Source organism: Eptesicus fuscus, chromosome 20 (assembly GCF_027574615.1).
Source record: "Eptesicus fuscus isolate TK198812 chromosome 20, DD_ASM_mEF_20220401, whole genome shotgun sequence".
NCBI lineage: Eukaryota > Metazoa > Chordata > Mammalia > Chiroptera > Vespertilionidae > Eptesicus > Eptesicus fuscus.
The window spans coordinates 33,528,935-33,551,121 of NC_072492.1; the positions used below are offsets into that span (position 1 = coordinate 33,528,935).

At 43.8% G+C, this 22,187-nt stretch overlaps 1 protein-coding gene across 1 annotated transcript in view; it reads right to left on the reverse strand.

Annotated features, from left to right (window-relative positions):
* Positions 1–22,187, reverse strand: part of PITPNC1 (phosphatidylinositol transfer protein cytoplasmic 1) — a 216,519-nt gene that overhangs the window by 86,115 nt on the left and 108,217 nt on the right. Inside the window, exons 2-4 of the mRNA XM_054709088.1 lie at positions 17,085–17,233; positions 3,337–3,425; positions 2,470–2,477 (exon numbers count right to left, since the gene is read on the reverse strand). Of these exons, the coding sequence (XP_054565063.1) occupies positions 2,470–2,477; positions 3,337–3,425; positions 17,085–17,233 (246 nt within the window). The remainder of the gene's footprint in view (positions 1–2,469; positions 2,478–3,336; positions 3,426–17,084; positions 17,234–22,187) is intronic.

A 22,187-nucleotide genomic window follows, 5' to 3' on the forward strand; every position in this document is an offset into this window, starting at 1 on the left:
CCAGGCTCCTCGGGCACCTTCCTTTGTGACTTTTCAAACTTCAGAAGGACCAGCAGGTTCTGAAGGACTCTTAGATGGCCTGTCCTCTGGAGAATTGTCGTTGTGTAGTTCTTTGTTTATTGTATAATTAAGATTTTTTTCCTACAACCAAGCTAAAGATATATTTTTCCATTTCCTGGGCAAATCACATTTCCACATAATCCTAGACACATGCAGTCACTCACCATGATGAAAAAGCTTGAACGTCTTTATAACTGTGATCATGTGGAAACCCTAGATGATGACCCTAAATAGAAAGTTCTCGTGGCTGGGTTTTGTCACAAATGAGGGCAGCATGAGGTCTCAGTAGTAGGCTGGAGAGTCAGATACAAAACCGAGGGGAGCCTAGGAATAGACAACATTGCTCTGAGCTAATCCTATGAAAAGAGACACCACTCTGGCTTCTGTGAGGGAGGGGTAGGGCTTGGTGACCCAAATTGGAATTCTGACATCAGGGAAGTTGTGCTTTGGGGCACAGACAGGAAATATAAAGCTTGAAATGACATCAAGAAGAGCTATTTAGGATTAAAGGTTCAAGGGATAAAGAGCCCAGTGAAAAAGCATTTAAAACAGGAAAAAAGATGAAGACAATGGAAAGCATCTGCTGTAAATCCTGGGGGGCAGACCCTGTGGACACAGCTGAGCTGGAGTCACTGCACCTGCAGCCAGAGAGAGAAGCCCAGACTCCCCCAGCCACTGGAATGAGAAAGAAAGCTGTACTATATTTGGAATAGAAAACAAAAGTGGATTAGTTGCTTCCCTGTGGAGAATGAGATGTGGACCTTGACCTGACATTCAGAATTGCCCTGTCCTGGCCTCCATGTGTCCAGGCGGCCAGGATCCAGTGACATCACTTAGCCACTGGGCCTGGAATGAGCATGGTATATAAGAATTGTGGGCCTACTCTCAAATTCATGTTGAAGCCCAACCCCCAATGTGATGATATTTGGAGATGGGGCCTATGGGAGGTGATGAGGTTTAGATGAGGTCAGGAGAGTGGGGCTCTCATGATGGGATTAGTGCCCTTATAACAATAGAATAGGATGCTTGCTTTTTCTCTCTCTGCTGTGTAAGGACACAGCAAGAAGGTGGCTTTTGGCAAATCAGGAAGAGGGCCCTCACCAGGAACCAAAGCAGCCAATACCTTGATTTTGAACTTCCAGCCTCCAGAATGTGAGAAATACATGTCTGTTGTTTAAGCCACCCAGTTTGTGGTATTTTGTTATGCATCTCAAGCAGACTAAGACACCCCGCCCCCCCCCCCCCCCCCCCCCCCCGCCAGTCAAGGGCCCATACCTGGGTTGCAGGTTCAATCCCAGGCAGCTCTGGTCAGGGTATGTGTGTGAGACAACTAATCGATGTGTCTCTCTCACATCGATGTTTCTTTCTTTCTTCCTTTCTCTCTCTCTCTCTCTCTCTCTCTCTCTCTCCTCTCCCTCCCTCTCTTTCATTCTCTCTCAAAAAAAAAAAAAAATCAATGGAAAAAATATCTTCGGGGTAGGATTAACAAAACCCCCCACAAAAGACCAAAAACTCAACTCCATCACAGTTCAGTTAACCATTTTCTTTTTTTTTTCTTTTTCTTTTTTTAAATATATTTTATTGATTTTTTTACAGAGAGGAAGAGAGAGGGACAGAGAGTTAGAAACATCGATGAGAGAGAAACATCGATCAGCTGCCTCTTGCACACCCCCTACTGGGGATGTGCCCGCAACCAAGGTACATGCCCTTGACCGGAATCGAACCTGGGACCCTTGAGTCCGAAAGCCGATGCTCTATCCACTGAGCCAAACCGGTTTTGGCAGTTAACCATTTTCTTGTATGACAGTCTGACCTGTTGGCCGCAGGGGAAATGATACAAAGAAAATACCACAACACAATGTGTTATAGGGTCCTTTTTAAAAAAATGGAAATAATGGCTCTAGAGGCTTATAGAATAAGAAGAAGTAAAATGGTTTTTATCAAGCCACTGAGACTGTCCAATCCAGAGCCCTGAGTAAAATAGTTTGAATGCACGTCTTTCTAGTTTCAAGGTTCACCTGTAAGGGATAAGGCCACCGCCTTTAGGTATAAACCCTACCTTCCATTGATAACAAGCATCATCTCTTTAATACCATGTTTCTAGAAACTGTTCTTCTGTTATAGTGAACTATCACAAGTAGAGCAGCCAAGCTATTTAAAAATGCAAGCAAAGTTAATTATGCAAAGTAAGTCTCAAGGCATTTTAAATTAACATTCATATTCTGGAACAAATGAGAACAGTCAGGTTCTTGCATTATATATAACTATGTAATAGCCAACATTTAAATATTTCTGCTGAATTATTCCTCTATATTTTTATTAAATTGGTAAGATGAGAAATACAAGGGCAGTCCCAATTAATCTACTGATTATAAGCTGAATATTTCAAAATGATTAAATAAAACTTACTGTGTATTCTGGTTCCAGATGTTCATTTGGAAGAAAGGGAAGTGTCGGGGGGGGGGGGAAGAGAGAAAAAAATGGTGATTTAGACCACACTTATATGCAATAGAAAACCACAGAACTAACATATATACTAGTGCATTATAATTATTAAAAATGTGGTAAAGAAACCTTCCAAAAATTAAACTTTCATAAATATTAAATGCTTCCATGTTTGTTCTTAAAATTCTTTCATATGGTACTTTGGTGGTTGGTCTGATAAGGACTGTAAGACAATTCAATTATCCTACGGGTTTGTGGCTAATTAAAAACCAAAGAGTTGGCATTATAAAAGCAAAACTAAAGACTAATAATTCCAGTAGAGCAATTCATTAACCACACAGGAAATCTTTTAAGTGGAAAGGCAGCTTTCAGAACCAATAAGAAGAGCTTGTTATGATGATATTCAAGTGGGATCTGGAATTTTCATGTGTTTGAGGGCAGGAACTAAACCTTCTAAATTTTCTGGCCACAGTTTTTAGTTCAGTATCAGCATAGATATGTCCTATGCTGTAGTTTAGGACAGAGAGACCCGACAGACTCTTTTAGCTAAGTTATAGCCAAGGTGTTCTTTGGGAGGTGGAAGAGGGGGTGCTGTAAAACAAACAAGTCAAAATAAACCACACCTCAAAATTACTTGAGAAATCACTTTAAGAAGGAAAGTGAAATGGCTTAGCTTAACACCCACACCTCCTTCTAGGAAAAGTGAAGACTTTAAAGAACGGTAAGAGTCTCCCACAAGTCTCTGCTGGGATAACACACCTGAAATCAGTGAAATCTGACCGTGTTATGTTTAGTGCTACATGTAACATACTGGCTGCACAAAGGACTTACCTGTAATTGTGTAGGGATAATAGTTCCAAGCCTTCTCTGTAACATAAAATATTTTGGGAACAACAGCTCTGGCCCAACTAGGCAGTTTGCTAAGAGGAAAGAAAGAAAAAGAAAAGTCCATCAGAGTCTGTCCAGTGCCTTGCTATGCTACCCTGTCTTTCTGGATGAACTGACTGCTAGAGAGCAGAGGAGTCCTGAGGCAGCCCTTTTCTCTGCAGCCGCCCTTCCCATCCCTCTGGTCCTTCCCGCAGTTTATGGTTTTCAGTGCATATTCACGTGCTCCTCAAATATGTGTAGGCAGAAGGTTACAGCCCGGTGTGGGGACCTCATAGGACTTGGAAGCCTGTCCTCTTAGATCTGATTTACAAAAACATGGGAATTCAGTGGCTGGGAGGTGCTATGTTTCAAGTGTTTGGCCAGCATTGTCTTTGTCTACTAGGAGTGATAGGGTGGGAGAAGTAGTATGAAGGTATGTTTAAACGAGAATATGGGGGGCGGGGGGGCGGGGAGGGACAAATGTCAGAGCCAGATGTCAGCTTAACAATCCAAATGAGCCATGTTTTTTGGAAGTGGACTAAAGCAACAGAGAGTAGAACTTTAGAGATGCGAAGAGAAACATAATATAACCCCTTCATGACTATAGGGTTGACTGTGTCTCCCCTCAAAGACGTATCCACATCCTAATTTGTGAATTTAATCTTATTTGAAAATAGAGTTTTTGCAAGGCAAAGTCTCCCTAGGTTTGAGAAGGCCATGTGAAGACAGAGGCGGAGACTGAATGGAGGGATGCAGCTACAAGCCAAGGACTGCCGCACATACCCCAAGTCAGAAGAGAGGCAGGGAACAGATTCTCCCTCAGAGCCATCAGAAGGAACCAGCCCTGCTGATGCCTGGGTTTTAGACTTCTGGCTTCTAGAACAGTGAGAGGATACATTTGTATTGTTTCTGGCCAACCAGTTTTGGCAATTTGCTGCTGCAGCCTTACAAAACAAATATGACAGAGGGGTGCCTCTGGAGCAGGGACCCAGGCAGACATGTACAGAAATCAGATTCTTTAAACAAAGAAAACCCAAGCGCACAGGTCCCAACACCTTTTGTAAATCAAGGGCTAATTCAGAGGCAAATTCCACAGCAAAGGACAGGCCTAGAGAATTCCTTAAATATTCTATTTAAATATACAGTATTATATATTCCTTAAATATGCCTGCACGATTTTATTTCCCCTCAGCAGTACACCCTGGGGTTTTCTGTCTTTCCTATTCTGGTGCCTGCAGCGAGGTGTCTGGGACGCCGATGTCTAGCAGTACATCAGACCAGTAAGATGATGCAGACGCACAGCTCCTCAGGGCTGCATGTTGGCAATAAAGAACACCACGAGGCAGTTTTAAATTCCAAGCTGATATAGCTAGGAAACGGAGGGAGGGAATCACGCTTCTAGAATCCCAAATCCCTAATCCCTCCTGGACATGGAATTTAATGACAACCAGGGCCAGTAAAATACTGTGTACCTTGTATGTCTTCTCAAATTGTTTCTCCTGTTTCTGACAGTATCCAGGACCTGCTCTTTAAAAGACAAATATGTATTTTCAATGGTTGGCTGGTTGGATCTAACCCAAAGCTCTGGGCCATTTCTCGGGGTTAAAACAAAGGGGAGAGGAAAGCTCCCCTGAGTCAGGTGAGTGCGAGGAAGCCCACTGCTTCAGGTGGGCCGTGGGGAGAGAGCCGGAGCAGCTTCAGAATTCACATAATCATCCTTCTTGCTGCTCTAAAGCAGAACGCCTCACTCCTATAAAATCATCTCAGCGGTAACTGCTCATTTACCTTACACTCACACCGCTCAAAAGGAAGGCTGCTTCCCGACAGGCGTTTTTATAGCTTCTGCCTGTGATTTATCCTTTCAGTCTTTTTTTTTTTTTTTATTTATTTATTTTTATTTTTTAATTTCTTTATTGATTAAGGTGTCACATATTTGTCCTCATCCCCCCATTCCCATCCCACACCCCTCCCCACGGATGCCCCAACCCCCTGTTGAACTTAACCGTTGGATAGGCTCATATGCATGCACACAAGTCCTTTGGTTGATCTATCCTTTCAGTCTTTAAAGTGGGAGCACAACTAGGGCTGATGTCCCGTGTGGGTCATAAGCAAAACTTCCCCTGGGTTTCCTCCTCTTTGCCCCCAATTCCAGAGTGATATGGCAATGAATAGTGTAGGGAGGGTGGGTTCTAATCACAGGCAAGAGGATTACAGGGTGTCCCCAAAGTAGGCAAGGCATTGTTTAACTTAGACAAAGCACCTATGACTCCCTATCAGCACTGGGGCCCCCTATCCACTGTCTTCCTTGGGGCTGGTGTTCCATCTACACTGCACCCCTCCCCAGATCCATTAGGCTCCTCAGGCATGCCCCTCTGAGACCCAAGTCCCCTCCCTCCACAATTCATTCCCTGTGTCATTTAATAAGCCTCCCAGCATAAACACATTCCCAAGCAGCAATCATTTTCTGGAAGGCACATGAAAGACACTGGCGATTTTCCATTCACATGGAAACTGTTCCCATTTGTAAATGGTCAGGACTCTAGAGTCTAGGATCCTTATTTTAGCTGATTCATTCACCAGCTCTTGCAGGATACACAGCCCTATAGTCAATTACCTTTTCCAATGAGCCACCCTAAAAAACACAATCCTTCAGCCAAGATGGTTGGTATGATTTTATGCGACTGTTCTAATTAGTGTGGGAGGGAGGCCCTTCTGGTGCGAGTCATTTACCGGGCCAGGCGCAGGAGGCTTCTGCGTCGAGTTCTCTGATACTTCAGTTTAAATATTTTTAAGCCCATGAGCAGACCTTCTCTCAGACCCCAATTTCCCCAGAGCACATCATTATTCAAATCATTCTGGTCTGAGAAAGTAAGATTTAGTTTTCCCTGCAGTAATGATTTATCAGGGCTGCAAGCAAAAATGGAATTAAATTAGTCCCCACTGTTGCTGTCACTTTCACGATGTATCCTGTCACACCGCCTACAGTTCTAAGGAGACGTCTGTCATTCAAGCGCACTACTAAGTGTCAAACAAGAACCTCTCTTCCCAGAAAGGTGGCATGATTCCAAGCATGTCCTCCTGGTCCGCTGGCCAGGACCGAAGCTCCCCATGGGTCTCACCATGACCCAGGTTTAGAGACACCGAGGGAAGAGATGGGCGTTTGTCCCTAAAGCCTTTACCATAATGCAAAGTGTGCTGCTGTGAAATGATACCAGGTTTCCCAAAGGCCTTTGTGGAAGACAGACTTTTCAAGACGTTTGGTTTCTTACTTTGAAACTTTAGTATGATGTAGAACATATCAGAGACACAGCTGGGTGGCCAACTCTTCCCAGTTTGCATGGACTGCCCTGGTTTTAGCGCTGGAAGTCCCACAGGCTAAATTCCTCAGTCCTGGGCAAACCGGGATGGCTGGTAGGTCATCCTAAAGCAGTAATTCTCAATGGCAGGTGGGGGTTGGGATTTTGCAGCCCCCCGCTCTGGGGGGACATTTGGCAAAGTCTGGAAACATTTTTGGTGGTCATGACTAGGAGGGGTGGGTGGAGGGCTGCTGCTGCTGTCTAGAGGCCCAGGATGCTGCCCAATATCCTACAATGCACAGAACAGTGCCCACAACAAAGAACTATCTGGCCCCAATATGAACAGTACCAAGACCGAGAAACCCAGCCTGGACCTAAGTGAATACAGTCACTGCAGCCTTCATGCATTCTCCAGTTTTCCCTGAATCACAACTGACCCGAGAAGGCCCCATAGGCAGGCATAATCCGAACACTTAGGTTAAGAGTGTTTACCTCCTTCGTAAAGAATTTATGGAACTGAAACATAAACATCTCCCTCCATTAGAAGCTTCTGGTACTTTATAATCCAGATTATCACCGCGTTTCTTCATGACATATAATCTCACTTTCATGACAAATAATCTCAATTAATGTGCATTGGGGAGTATTACTGGACCCCAGGAGGTACTAAACATCATTAGGTCAAATGTGATCTAAATGGAGTCTAATCTAATTTTATCAACAGGGACCAGATTTACAATGGTCTTAACTGGAAATTTTGGACATCAACATTCCCAGCAGAAAACCAGGCTTCTTGAGTTCACGAAACAGTGCTTCACTCAGGATGTTCCCCGGCAGAGCGCACCTGAAGAACCACTGGTGCTGACTGCAGCTCACTTAAACGACTTTAAAAGGACTTAGCTGCTGCCCTGGCCGGTATGTCTCAATGGTTGAGCGTCGACCCATGAACCAGGAGGTCATGGTTCGATTCCCAGTGCCCGGATTTGATCCCCAGTAGGGGCGTGTAGGAGGCAGCTGGTTGATGATTTTATCTCATCATTGATGTTGTTATCTCTCTCTCCCTCTCCCTTTCTTTCTCTGAAATCAATAAGAACACATTAAAAAAAATAAAAGGTCTTAGCTGCCTAATAATCAATTACTCCTATCCAGTTCCACATACAGTAATTTCTGAGTCTCTACATTTCTTCTGCAGCTGCTGTACTCGTCCTAATGGTTTTTCTGGCTGGTCTTTTAGTTCTGCTCTTAATGTAATTCTTCCTATGGCAGCAGAGAGATGAGCAGTTTCCAGACTGGAGCCATCACCTGCAAGAGGCGGGGCTGCTGGCTTCCCTCACGGGAAGTTCCTGGATACCACCTCCGCTCTCCCAACTAAAAGGGACACTTTATGCGGGGATTCTGGGAAGAGGCCTATCTGGCACAGGTTCTTGGGAGGGCTTTGCTTGGACAGTGTGAGGGACATGTGGCCAGCATGCTGTGGGGAACCCAGAGGAACAGTCCACATGTGTCAACATCAGCCATCAAGGAACGAAGATGGCCAGGCCGGCGTGGCTCATTTGGTTGAGCATCATCCCATGCACCAAGAAGTCGCTGGTTTGATTCCTATCAGGGCACATGCCCAGGTTGTGGGGTTGATCCCCTATCATCAATGTTTCTCTCTCTCTCTCCTTCTTCCTTCCTCTCTCTCTAACAAAATCAATAAAAACATATTTTTTAAAAAAGAACGAAGATGGGAGACCACTGAACTGGACACTAAGGTCCTAATAATTAGCCTAAACATTGTTTCTGTGATTTCCCATGGGAGTAGCTGAGGGCTCCGTCATTTTGCGAATGCCTGGCATGTTCTTAAGAATTGAGGTGGGGCGCCCTGGCTGGTGTGGCTCAGTGGATGGAGCGTCGGCCTGCGGACTGAAAGGTCCCGGGTTCGATTCCGGTCAAGGGCATGTACCTTGGTTGCGGGCACATCCCCAGTAGGGGGCGTGCAGGAGGCAGCTGATCGATGTATCTCTATCATCGATGTTTCTAACTGTCTATCCCTCTCTCTTCCTCTCTGTGAAAAATCAATAAAATATATTAAAAAAAAAAAAAAAAGAATTGAGGTGGGGACAGAACAGAATAGTAAGCACTAAAAAGTATGCCTGGAAGAAGTCCCTTTCATGCTCTATTTGTCCCAGCATATATATTTTAAAAATTATTAATTGAATAATTTATCTAATAGTATATTAAATATATATTTATATAGAAGATTAAGTATTCCAAGGTATGCAATGATTTTAGATATTGTGACTAAATGCTAGCCCCACCAGGGCAGAGGTCTTTGTTCTGCTCAGAGCTACCTGTCCTAACCTAGAATGGTGCCTTGGCATGTGGCACACAGCAGATGCTCAATAAATATTTTCTGAATGAATGAAGATTGCACCTGGATAGCCAAAAGCCAAATAATGACCATGGAGAGCCTTTAAAAATAGCATGGACATAAGCTCTGAGGTCAGAATCTCTGGCACTGACACTTTTCTACAACCTGTTGCCGAGGTGGTGGGCCCCCCAAAGCCGAATGAGCTCAGGGCACTGGTCTCTTACTCTGGGGAAGATCTGGGAGAACAGGAAGAGGAAATGTGAAAGACAGATCCAAGCCATGGCAACAAAGCTCTACCGATGAGCTGGTGGCTTTGCTTGTCCTGTTAAACAGGATTCATGGCTTATGGAAGCTGTACCTTCTACCCAGAGCTGCTCGAATCCAGAAGAGGTTGCCCTGGAAGGTAGGAGCCACATAGCAAGAGAAACATTCTCTCTGCAAACTGATTGAGGCATTAGGCGGACTCACTGTTGGAAGCTGGCAACCCTCCCTGACTGGCAGCTGCCAGCACAGCCTAATTAATCCAGCAGCCGTGGTGGGGAAGAACATGTCACTTCATGACTGAAAAACAAGCCTAAAATAGGCTTCATCTTTCCTCCAAGGCACCCCTACCCCCACCAATTCCCAGTCCTCAATGGGAAGGGATTAGAGAGGTGCTAAATATGAAAAGAAAAGAAAAAGGGATAAAAGAATCACCTCACATGATTCTGGGCTACAGGTTTGATTTAGAATCACTATTCCAGAGTTTGATGAGTATCTTGCCTCCTTTCCCTGGATGCCAAGATTTTTTAAGACAGTTATTTGGTTAACTAAACTGGATCTAAGGACAACCACCAAATGCACTAATGTATCAGCACTAATGTGATGTCCTAAATGTATTAGGCAACCGCCAAAATGTACCGCGCACATAACAGTGTATTAGATGTAGGAAGGGCCAGAGGCTACAGCAACCCTGGGAGATGAAAGCAAGTAATAAAGGGATAAAGGGCCCTTATAAAAGACATTTTACCAAATTGAAAAAGACAAAGGACTTCAATAGGCATTTTTCCAAAGAAGACATATAAATGGCTGATGAGCACATGAAAAGCATTAGGGACATAAAATGCCCATCAAAACCTCGAAATACAACTTCACACCCACTAGGATAGCTATAACCAAAAAGACAGACAATAACAAGTGTTGCTGATCATGTAGAGCAAGCATGTCAAACTCGTGGCCCGCAACGAATATTTTTTTGGCCCAGTCAACATAACGGTATGTAAGAAACGTTTTAATAAAAATTTCATAACTTAATTTTTACAATATCCTGTTATACATAATTATTAATAATGAACTACACCGTGCACTAATGACTGATTACTATAATCGTGTTGCATTCATTTCCCTTATGCACCTTATGCGCAGGTGCACCATTTCTCTCCACTAATACTAGCAGCGAATATTTTAGCAGCCGATTGCCACGTCATTAGTCTTGGACTGACTTGTTTGGTGTGCGCAACAGGAAATATTTCACTTTTGGAGAACTAGAAAAATAGGTTTATTTGCATTACGCTTCTTAATTTGTGCAATTATTCAGTGTCTGGTAAGTTAATGTTCAAGAAAAAATATTAATTTTTATTAAAATGTTCTATTATTTTATGTTAACGATTACTCATTTATTTCAGCCCTTGTATTCAGCATGTCTCTATCGAAATAAACCTATGTTTCTATGAAAATTGAAGCTTTTTTTTGTGTGTGGCCCACATAACCTTAAACCTTGGTTCTTAGGCCCATGTTAGCCTTTGAGTTTGACATGCTTGGTGTAGAGAAGTCGGGACCCTCATGGGTTGCTGGTGAGAATATGTATCGTTGCAGTGCTTTGCAAACCAGCTGGAAGTTCCTCTCCACACTCAGGGGGGCTCAGGCTTGGACTGGGAGCTCAATGGGATGCTTACTTTGGAATTTTGGGACAAGTGATAAAAAGAAAAAAGGGACAATTTGGACCTACTCATGGCAGCTGTGGGGGTGATGGCGGAATGAAACAGTCTGACTCTAACATCCTTCCCTGAAACATCCTTTCTACTCAAGACAGACTCAGAGAGTAGGTCCTGACTACACAGGCTTTGAGTATTTCCAGTATCTCTAGAAGTTGCTTTGGATAATAAATTTTAGAAGCAACTTCTGAATGAGATTTGACTTATTTTGCCACCTCATAAATTCAGGTCCAGAGGACAATGACATTTCTGTGTACATTATTAAATGGGCACTGGAGGATATGGGTAAACTTGAGGTGGGTTAACTCAAGTTTGTAACCACAAAGTAATGGGTTTGATTTTCTTTTATGATTATAGAAATATTTATTATTTTATAGTTATGTCACATGTCAACTTTTTCTTTCTTTCTTACTAAACCATAATCTACCTGCTTCTAAAAATAGCTGGTGCGTACTCTTCCAAACATGCCCAGACCTTTTAAATGATAAAAGGATAGATCTAGTTTATATTTGTACAAAGGGAACTGTAAGTTCTTGGTTCCTCATTTATATATGCTGGAGGAGAGTCAGGATAATGTCTGAAACTTGCTTTGAGCATAGAAAATTCAGGTTGAAAAGGACCTGAAAGGTTGTCCAGTCTAACCACCTATTTGATGCTTGAATCTGCTCAGGGGCAGCCTGAAGAGTGGGTTCTGCTCATGCTCAGGACCCCCCGTGACAGCATAGCTGACCACAAGGCACCCTACTGCCCTCTCCCATGGCTTGCCTACTGAGATTTCTTCCCTAAACGAAGCCTAAACCCTTCTCCTGGCATTCTCACCCATTGGTCTTTGTCCAATCGGCCCTCCTGGGGTCTTACAGAATACACAGGCCTGATTCTTCTCCCCCTGACTACACCATCATCCCGTTTTATCCATTATCTAGCTTTTCTAGGTTAAATGTTCTTGGTTTCTTCATTTTTCACGCCACTTGGGTTTCTAATTCTAAAATTTATATGAACAATTTTAGAAAAGCAGAATAAGTAGGAGGGACTTGTCCTACCAGATATCAAGGCTCTTTATAAAGCTATAGTAATTAGGACTTTTAGGATTATGTTCTCTAATTCTATCTTAAAAACAACCTTGTTGCCATTTTAATTAGACTTGCATTAAATGTATGATTGGTTTGGGAATTGACAGCAACTTCACAATACAGCATTTCCCACCCACGAATACTACCTTTTGTCTGGGGTTTTAAAATGTCCTCCACTAACATTTCATATTTTTTCCAAAAAGTTTTTGTATATCTTGTGGATTTGTTACTGGGTACCTTCAGCTTTCTATTTCTATTATAACTAGAATTTTTAAAAGCTATTTTTTCCCATTTATTGTTCCTGCTGTATAATAATAATGCTAGTGGTTTCTGATGTAGATTTTATACCCAAGAATCTTGCTGAATTCTCATATTGATGTTAACAGTCAAGGATAAATTTAAGTCATGATTTATTGTTATTATTACACTAGTGGCCCAGTGCACGAAATTCATACACATTAAAAGGGAATTAATTAGAGGAAATATTTTAATATTGCTATTTGCCCTTTCTCTATAATAAAAGTGTCAGAGATGAAAAAAAATTAGTAAAATGTATATGAAAATCTCCCTCCTGTCAGAGTCTGGGGCACGAGGCAGGACCTAGAGTCAAGTCCCTGCCCACCACCCGCTTCAAAAATGCAGGAGACCCAGACCCGGCCGGCCCCACCCCCATTGGGTGAGATCCAGACCCGGCCAGCCCCACTCCTGTCAAGTCCTTCCGGGAGGGGTGCACAGCCTCAGGTCCCCCGGCCTGGCACTGGGGCAGGGGGCGTGGCCAGAGGTCCCCTGTCAAGCTCCACTGGGCAGGTGGCACGGCCTGAGGTCCCTCGCCCAGGCCAGGCGCCATGCAGCCTCAGGTCCCTGCTATTTGGTCGTGATGTTACGGCATCCTGGCTAATTTGCATATCCCGCTATTATTAGATAGATTCTGAGGTATCTGATTTGCTAATGGTTTATATAGGATTTTCATGTCTTAACTGAGATGGGTCTGTAAGTGTCCTTTTTGTATTGATACTGTTCAGCTTTGATGTTAAGGTTCACGTGGTAGGTACTACTCACTGCCTTCCCAACTGTCACCATCCATTTCATCCCCTTCCCGAGAAGCAGATCATGTCTCTCTTGAATATCTTCCTCTTTTTATCAGAAGGAAAAATCTTACATCTCATTGGCTGGAACTAGGTGGTTTGGCCTCCCCTTGCTGCAAAGGTGGTTGGGAAGGCAGGTATCTGATATTTTCAACCCATGAATTATTTGGCAATGCTTACATTTTCTAAATGATGAAAAAACCTCTTTTTTTGTTGTTGTTATCAATTTATTTTTGTAATCAGCCCACAGGATCTCCATGATAGTGATTTTCTGGTATTTGTTGAGATAGATTTCTGGCCTGGTTTGTAGTCAGGTTTTGCACATTTTTGTGTGTGTTTGAAAAGTATACTGGTTCCAGGATGTAGTAATGTCCACTGGATCAAGCTTGCCATTCTGTTGTTTACATCCTCTCTGTGTGTCTCAGTCTGTTAAACTGATATTATGCTAAAATCCCCCACTATAACTTTAGGCTACTAATGATTTTGTTAGTGTTGCCATTTATTTGTTGCTCTAGGTTGAGGTTTAGGATTTAACTCACATATCTTTACTGTGACCACTGATATATTTTTATTTACCTTATCATCAAAATTTGTTTTCTAGTTATGCTTTTTACAGGATTCCCTTTGTTCTTCCTCTGCCTTCTCTTGAATTGATCAAGTTTTCTCTTGGAAGTTATATAATTCCAAGTATATACCGGCTCCTTCAGAGGTTACCTTTACATTTTGAATATGCACAGTTGCCTTTAAAAAGTTTAAATGAATCATCAATTCCCTCCTTCTTCCTAAATAATATTTCCAACTTAAGAGTGTTTCTACTATAATTACTATGCTCTCATCTTCTGCTATTACTGTCTATTATTTAAATTCCATGAACATACCCACAATTACTCATTAATATTTTTTAAACATTCTATGCTCATTCAGATTTGCCCAGATGTTTACCAACTTCTTGTTTATTATTACTTCTAGACCCTCCCCGCTTCCTTCTTGGATTCAATTTTCTTTTACTTCAAGTATATCCTTTAGTAGTTCTTTTAGTATAAGTCTCTGTAACCTCTGTTTTTTATTGTCAAAAACAATTTTTTAAAATTATTTTTTTATTGATTTCAGAGAAGAAAGGAGAGGGAGAGAGAGATAGAAACATCAATGAAGGGAGACTCATTGATTGACTGCCTCCTGCACACCCCACACTGGGGATCAAGCCTGAAACCCGGGCATGTGCCCTGACTGGGAATGGAACTGTGATCTCCTGGTTCATAGGTCACTGAGTCACATCAATCACTGAGTCACATCACCCAGGCTCAAAAATTATTTTTATGCACATGTCTCAGTTCCACCTCCCCATTTGCATGAGCCAAGGCCACATATCTGTCCCCTATGGGTGTGGCACCTCTCAGATGTCAGGCCTCGCTTAGTTCTGGCCGCCTCCGGCTTCCTTAGCATTAGCTCATCTGCTTTCCGTTCTGGTTTGAGTTTCCTCTTTATTTCTCGTACCTGAGGATTTCCCTTTCTTTGTTTGGAACTCGGCTTTATATTGTTATATTTCATCCTGTGTTTGTCATACGAGGTGGGGGGAAGGTCCACATTAATCTCTGTGGTACCTATTCCTGGAAATCCAGATATTCTATTTATAACAAATTTCCCTCTTACTGCTGTTTATTATTCTCCTTTAAAATAAATACCATATTTTTGATAGAGAAAACAGCCATGACAGAGACAGCTGGACACTTCTTGTTCTGTTTCAGTAAAAGTCACCAAGTTTTCTAAAATTTCTTCTTGAATTTGGTAAATACAGAACATTCCCCAGGCAATAACTGTACCTGTTTTCTTACATCTCCCTCACTTCTCTTTGCTCTGCAGAGATGATCTGGGCTCCACGTTTGAATTATATCGTCCACACTAACAAGCCAAAGCAGCATGTTTAGAAACCTTTCTCTGTAAGGAAGCTATCCGCAGGCGGAACTCAGGGCTCAGCTACTCCTGCAATCAACAGCTGGCTGGAGGCTGAACTGGTTCCAAACCCTGGGAATTCACAGCTCCAAGGAGATGAATGGGACCAATCTAATTTGCATTTCATCGTGACTTGGAAATCCCTGGTACTGCATCTCCAAGGAGATTAAAACACATTGGTTTAGCTCTAGCCAGTTTGGCTCGGTGAATAGAGCGTTGGCCTGTGGACTGAAGGGTCCCAGGTTCGATTCCAGTCAAGGGCATGTACCTCCGTTGCAGGCTCAATCCTCATGTGGGAGGCAATCAATGGATCTCTCTCTCTCACATCAATGTTTCTCTCTCTTTGTCTCTCCCCCTCCCTTCTACTCTTTAAAAATCAATGGAAAAATATCGGTGGTCGACAACAGAGGAGATTCCTGGCCTGGGTTGCGGGCTTGATCCCCAGTAGGGGGTGTGCAGGGGGCAGCCGAGCATGATTCTCTCTCATCACTGATGTTTCTATCTCTCTCCCTTTCCTTTCCTCTCTGAAAGCAATAAAAAATATTTTTTAAAATATCCTTGGATGAGGATTAACAACAAAAACAAAACAAAAAAAGAACACATGTTGGTTTAAGCAGCCCAAGGCTTCACTGAGAGATTTCCACACACCTAGTGACAGGACCCAAACTCTCCTTCTTCGTCGACTTCAGCCTGTTGGAGTGTGGAGGCCATGTGGGATCCAAATTCTGCTTGAACGATGGTCAAAGCACGGACAATGGATCAGGGAATAAACCGGGGGCAATGTCCAGCTATTGTGTCAGAAATGTTTTCTGAATAATCACATGTGGACCAATTGGAGAAGCTGGATGTGGGGATAAAGCGTATTCATGGGATAAAGAGTATTCATGGAAATGACAGCAAGGCCCAGACTGGTCACACACTGGTTCACTAGAGTCGACACTTACTTTCCATAAAATATATTCCATATGGCATGTGAGTACAAATTTCTGACCCAGGGAAGAAGGGAAAGGAAGAAAATGGGCTGGAGTGGAGGGGTAGCATAGGGAGAAAATCAAACAAGCACTGATGATCAATTATGCCATGAGTGATAAGAAAATAGCAAGAGATTAAAGACTATATTTTGCAAAGCAGAAATGGTAGTCCTGATTAGTACTGCTTTATCATCCTCAAATCTTTCCCCGTCTAAAGCAGAGATGATCAACCACCTCCACCTAGGAAAGGATGGGTCCACCTAGGAAATGGAAACCACCTTAGCACTGCATAACACACATTGGTCACAGGTGACCATTCGTTTGGTCAATTTCCTTGCAGACACCTGAGTGGTCACCTGGCAGGAAGTGGGAATCTTACCCCGCCAAGACCCCAGTGGCACAAGGCCACCTTCAACGCTTCTCTACACTACCTTGCAGGCAAAGCCAACTACTCCTACTGCTAACTCTGAACCAAAGGAGAAGACAAAGTCCTTTAATCCTTAAGATCAGATTTCAGCCATAACCGGTTTGGCTCAGTGGATAGAGCGTCGGCCTGTGGACTCAAGGGTCCCAGGTTCGATTCCGGTCAAGGGCATGTACCTTGGTTGCGGGCACATCCCCAGTAGGGAGTGTGCAAGAGGCAGCTGATCGATGTTGCCCTCTCATCGATGTTTCTAACTCTCTATCCCTCTCCCTTCCTCCCTGTAAAAAGTCAATAAAATATATTTAAAAAGAAAAAAAAGATCAGATTTCAACCTAACCTGTCCCTTAAAGCATGGGAAAGGTAAAAGGAAAGCTCCTTTTGATGAAATGCAGTTGAGAACTATTTTGCAGAACACAGAGGATTCTGTTATTGGAAGCAACTACACTGGTGGATGCAGGAGGCTGACCTAACGACTTTCAAGCTGCCTTTTTATCCCAACCCCACCTTGACCTCAGGTGCTGTGGGGTCAGGTGAGAGGGGCTCCCATGCGGTGAGGGCCCAGAGACAGGACACCAGCTGCCACCACTCACCTGTTGAGATACACACGCTTCTCTGTGAACTGTCCGTTGCCGTGGTGAGGGTCCTCAAAGGGCTCATTCTGGACGACTTCTACCCCTTCCCCTCGGTCACTCTGCTCATGGCTGTGCTTGCTGATCATGTACAGCTGTCCAATTTTGTACTGCAAAACACAGAGACGGAGGTCAGCCCCATGCGCCCTTCGAAAACACTCCCCCTCCCCGATCAAACAACTAACAGCACTTTCTGCTCGGGAAAGAGAGCAGACACATGGGCCTGGTGTTCCTTCTCCTGGGGAGCGAGGAGAGCAAGTGGTGAGCAGAAGGCAGAAACGACATGTTCCTGTGAACATTTTGCATCACGCTGGCAATCACCTTGGGGTTGGCAGCCCACCAAGGCACGGGTAGCAGCAGGGAGGCGAGGGCGCGGGAATCTCCCTTCCCATCGGGCCCTGCAGGGTTAAGTGGAGCTAAAGTCCTATTTTTCTCAGCAAAATACAGGCCAGGGTGTGTTCCGTCTGTCCCATCTTTTTGCCTAATTAACTGCATTGCTGGGCACAAGAGGATTAGATGTCACCTGTCTCCTCCATCACCTCCTATAAAGGGTTCAAACTCTCCTGGAGGGCTCTGCCCCTGGAACAGCAGTTCTCAAAGGTGGCTGGACATTAGAAGCACCTGGAAGCTCTTAAAAACTCCAGATGCCCAGGCCCCCTAGAGTGAAACCTGTGTTCTAAAGGCTGCTCCCCAATGAGGAAAATTACATATCTTTAACTACTTATATCCAATTCCATTAACAGTGTGGAGCCTTCCAGCCTGGGGTCCCAGAAGCCACCTGTGCTTACATGAAGATGATAATATGGAATAACACAGAATATGGACAATTTCTCTTCTGTCATTTTTTTTCAAGCTGTTCCCTCTCCTTCCTGCCTCTCTGAAAATCCTGTGGCCGGCAGGCATTTCTTCACCCAGTGAACTTCCAGGGTGGCAAAACTAATTTGATGGAGAAAAAAAAGAGATAGAGACTGGCTGGCATGGCTCAGTGTTTAAGCATCGACCTATGAACCAGGAGGTCACGGTTCGATTTCCCAGTCAGGGCACACATGGTGGGGTTGCAGGCTTGATCCACAGTGGGGGACATGCAGGAGGCAGCCGATTGATGATTCTCTCTTGTCATTGATGTTCGGTCTCTCTCTCCCTTTCCCTTCCTCTCTGAAATCAATGAAGATATATTTTTAAAAAACAGAAAAAAAGAGATAGAGAGGAAGGAGGGAATTAAGAGTCAGGAGACAGGACAATGGCACCGCTGTGGTCCTTTGGTGTGAAACAACACAGAGTTGTTGGGATGGGATGAGGGAAAGGGTCCTGTGTCTGTAGCAAGCTAGTGACAGTTCTGGGTTGATCCCAAGCCAGCAAGGATGCAGGTCTCCTGTCTACATGCATGAGAGAGAAAGAGATTTTAAATTATGGAGGCAGGTGAAATGTACAAGTCAGCAGTGCAATCGGTTCCAAAGCTGAGAGATCCCACTCTCACTCTGAGGCCGGTGCAGGGAGGGGCGTGTGAAGAGAATCTGAAAGGTCCTGGTCTGATGCCAGCCTGAGGGACCAGGCCCAGTAACCATGACAATGAGAGCAGAAGGCAGCTGGGTCTTCTCAAAGGGTAGTGCTCCCTGTCTGTGCCACGCCCCTTCTTAGGATGGTCGGCATTTAAAATGCCCTTTAAAAAGAATTTTTTTTTAGTAAATTTGTTGCGGTGACACTGGTTAATAAAATTACATGGGTTTCAAGTGTACAATTCTATAATACATCATTTGTATAGTGTACTGTGTGTTCACTACCCCAAGTCAAGTCTCCTCCCATCACCATTTAGCCCCCCTTTACCCTTTTCTATTAAAATACTTTTAACACGAGTGTACTAGTATATGTACTTGGGAGGAGAGAGAGCTGTGAGGATAAAAGCAGGAAGAGGAGAGAGGAAAAATCAAAGGTAAAATCTATTTTTAAAACAATTTCTGGGATCAGAAACATGACTTGGCTTCCCCTTAATAAGTCCTTACTCTTACTTATGCTCACAAAGACTAACACTCTCTCGAGGAGGAAGACAGTAAGAAAAAGCTTACAGAGTAAGATCTGTGCGCTATACCCATGAGATCAACAGTCTACCTTATGCAGAGGGGCACACAAGCCTATAACAGAATAATTCACTGCTCAGGGAGCAAAGATTTCACTGGCTGTTGCTATGTACTTGGTGTTCAAAAAATAAGTATTAACCTACAGTGGAATATTATTCAGCTAAAAAAGGAATGAGGACTTCAGAGTAGGCACTAACCCAATGGGACTCGTATCCTTATACAAAAGGGTAAGTTGAACACAGACACACATAGAAAGATGAGGTGAATCGCTGCAGGGAGAAGACAGCCGTCTGCTAGGAAGCCACCTTACCTACTGACACCTTGATCTTGGACTGCCAGCATCTAACCCTAGCAAACTAATACAGTGGGTATGGGGCGAGGTTCCTTTTAGGATGATGAAAGTGTTTTGGATTTGGATGGAGGTGGTAACTGTACATTGTTATAGACTAAATGCCACTGAATTGACTTTAAAATGATTAACTTTATGTTATGTGATTTTTCACCTTAAATTTTTTTTTAAGTGTTGACTCTGCTTCTGAAGTAATTACCCCCTAAACCAAAATTCTGTCAAGGACTTTAGTGAGGGATTTGGCAGAAGGGACATGTTTACCACTGAATGGTCTTCAGGAGCTCCAACCCACTCACATATGAAAAATATACAGGATCAAGGACAATGCATGACACAGAAAAGCCATTAGCCGGACACGAGTCAGCTTGACTGTCCTCAGCTCAATGCCTCCTGCTCCAAGGAGAAGGGACTGGGCCTAGGCAGCGGCAGCTGATTCATGGCGCTCAGAGGAGGGCCCTGCTGCCTGGCTGCTCCTCTGCCTGGCTCATTGATCATTCCAGGGACTCCTGAATGAGCTAGTGCCCAGCAGACATCAGCCTTAGCTCACTAAGACAGCGTCAGACTGGGGGTGACTGACTGATGCTAGATGCAAAGATGTAGGTGACATTGAGGAAGTGGGGGTACAGCGGGGCGGGGGTGGGGGGACACTCAAGCCCGGACACTGAGATGGTCAAGGGCTCAGGAGCGGTCACTTCTCTCCTTCCCAAGCAAATCAGGCCTGCTCGGTTGGTGTGGCCATCGGAGCTGGGCCATCCAGAAGCAAAGGTTTTGCTGCTGTTTATAAACCATAGATACATGCATTTCTCAGTTAGGGGAAGAGGGCCAGATAAAACGGTCCATGAACCACCTGCCTCAAAATCACCAAACACACTTCTAAAGATGCTAAATCCCAGGCTATTCCAGCCCTTTTACATTTAGACTATAGGAGACAAGGAAGTTGGGAATCACACTCAAATGCACACTAAATGCTAAGAACCACTGGGTCAGAGAGAGGCGAAGGCACTCATTAGGACTTGCTCAGCACAAAACGGTGCCCAGGCATTTCTTGCAAAGCTCCATTCCTAATTTAGTGAAAATACCACATCCTTGATGACCAACTCCAAACAAATTCACATGTCAAATGAACACAGCCAAATCCAAAGACTCCGAACTCCACAGTCTTTGAAGCCAGATAATTGATGGTGATGATGTTGATGATAATAGTGATGGTGATGATGATGGTGGTGGTGATGAAGATGGTGTGAGAGAATACAGTTTAACTGATTTCCTATAAGTTAGGTGCTTCGTGTTCATTTCTAATACAATGACTCATGCAGAGGGGTATTTTCAGATGAGGAAGCTATCTCAGAGAGGTTAGAAACTCTCTCCAGGCCCCGAGTCTTGTAGGTGGTAGAGCTGGGATTTAACATCACAGGTCTGCACTCTTTCTTCTCCACCCAACTTCAACCCTTTTGTCTCTAACAGGTGAATCGCTTCAACAAATCAAAGCCTCACTGTAATTAAAGGGGGGTAGGGAGGAGGGTTGTTCAGAGCCACTGTTACAGAAGATGAATAATAAAAGCCCGATATCATTTGAAAGATCAAAGTTGTTAAACTGTGCTCACATATGAAATGGTGGAGCAATTATGCTCTAACTTGGTAAAATCTATTGTTATAATTCCAGAGGTTGGATAATCATCATTACAGGCAATCATGGTTAGAGACAGCTCTGCACTGCAGGGCTGGGCCCCCATGTGAGCCATCGTCAGGATAGCTACCCCAAGTAATTATCTCTGTAGTCAAAAAGCATCATGGGGATTCAGATCTTTCCCACCTGCACACAGCGCCACAAAATTTGAGAGAAGGAAGAGTTGCGTAATGTACCTGGAAAAGCCGAGAGGTTTCATCAGTCTGCACTTTGCAAACTCTATGGCTGCGCACAATCATCCTAATACAGTTCAGCCTCCAACTCTGATGTTAGAAAAGGAGACCCCAAGATGAGCTCCTGAGAATGGTAAAGAATTATTAACTGAGCACCAGTAACACCGTGAACATCACCCTTGCCAGAAGAACTACTGGACCCAAAGTTTTAGGCAACAGAACTCCTAAGGCTGATTTGCACTTAACTGCTTCCCACAGCTGCTGAGCTTCAGAGATCCCTGCAAGTTAGTCTCCCATACACTCCACCCTAAAGAACCAAGGGGTAGCCATCTATCTTCCTTCCAATCCTGTCTCCTCCCTTCTTATTCTCTTTCTCCTCCTCCATTGGTCCCAATTCTATTTCCAAACCTCTGCTTTGCAATAAGACTCCGGATGGAGTTATCTCCTGTTGATATGACGTGGGACCTGAAGGCAGGTACACCATCAAAATGGATGGATGTCACATAACCCAATGACCACAGAGAAACACCTATCCTCTGACTTAACATGGTATCATGTATTTTTCCACCTGTGAAATGGGCGTGATTCCTTCCTGTCTTACTCTGGCTGTGTGCGAGAAGGAAAGAGTAGAGGGCAATAAAATTGTATTCTTGGGAGTTTCCCACATTATTCACAGCACTGTTAATGCATTTGTTGAAATTCTTTCTTCTAGCCTTCTCCACTCTCAATATAGGACCCTCAAAGCCCAGTGAAGCAGTTGCCTCATGAAGTGCAAGGAGC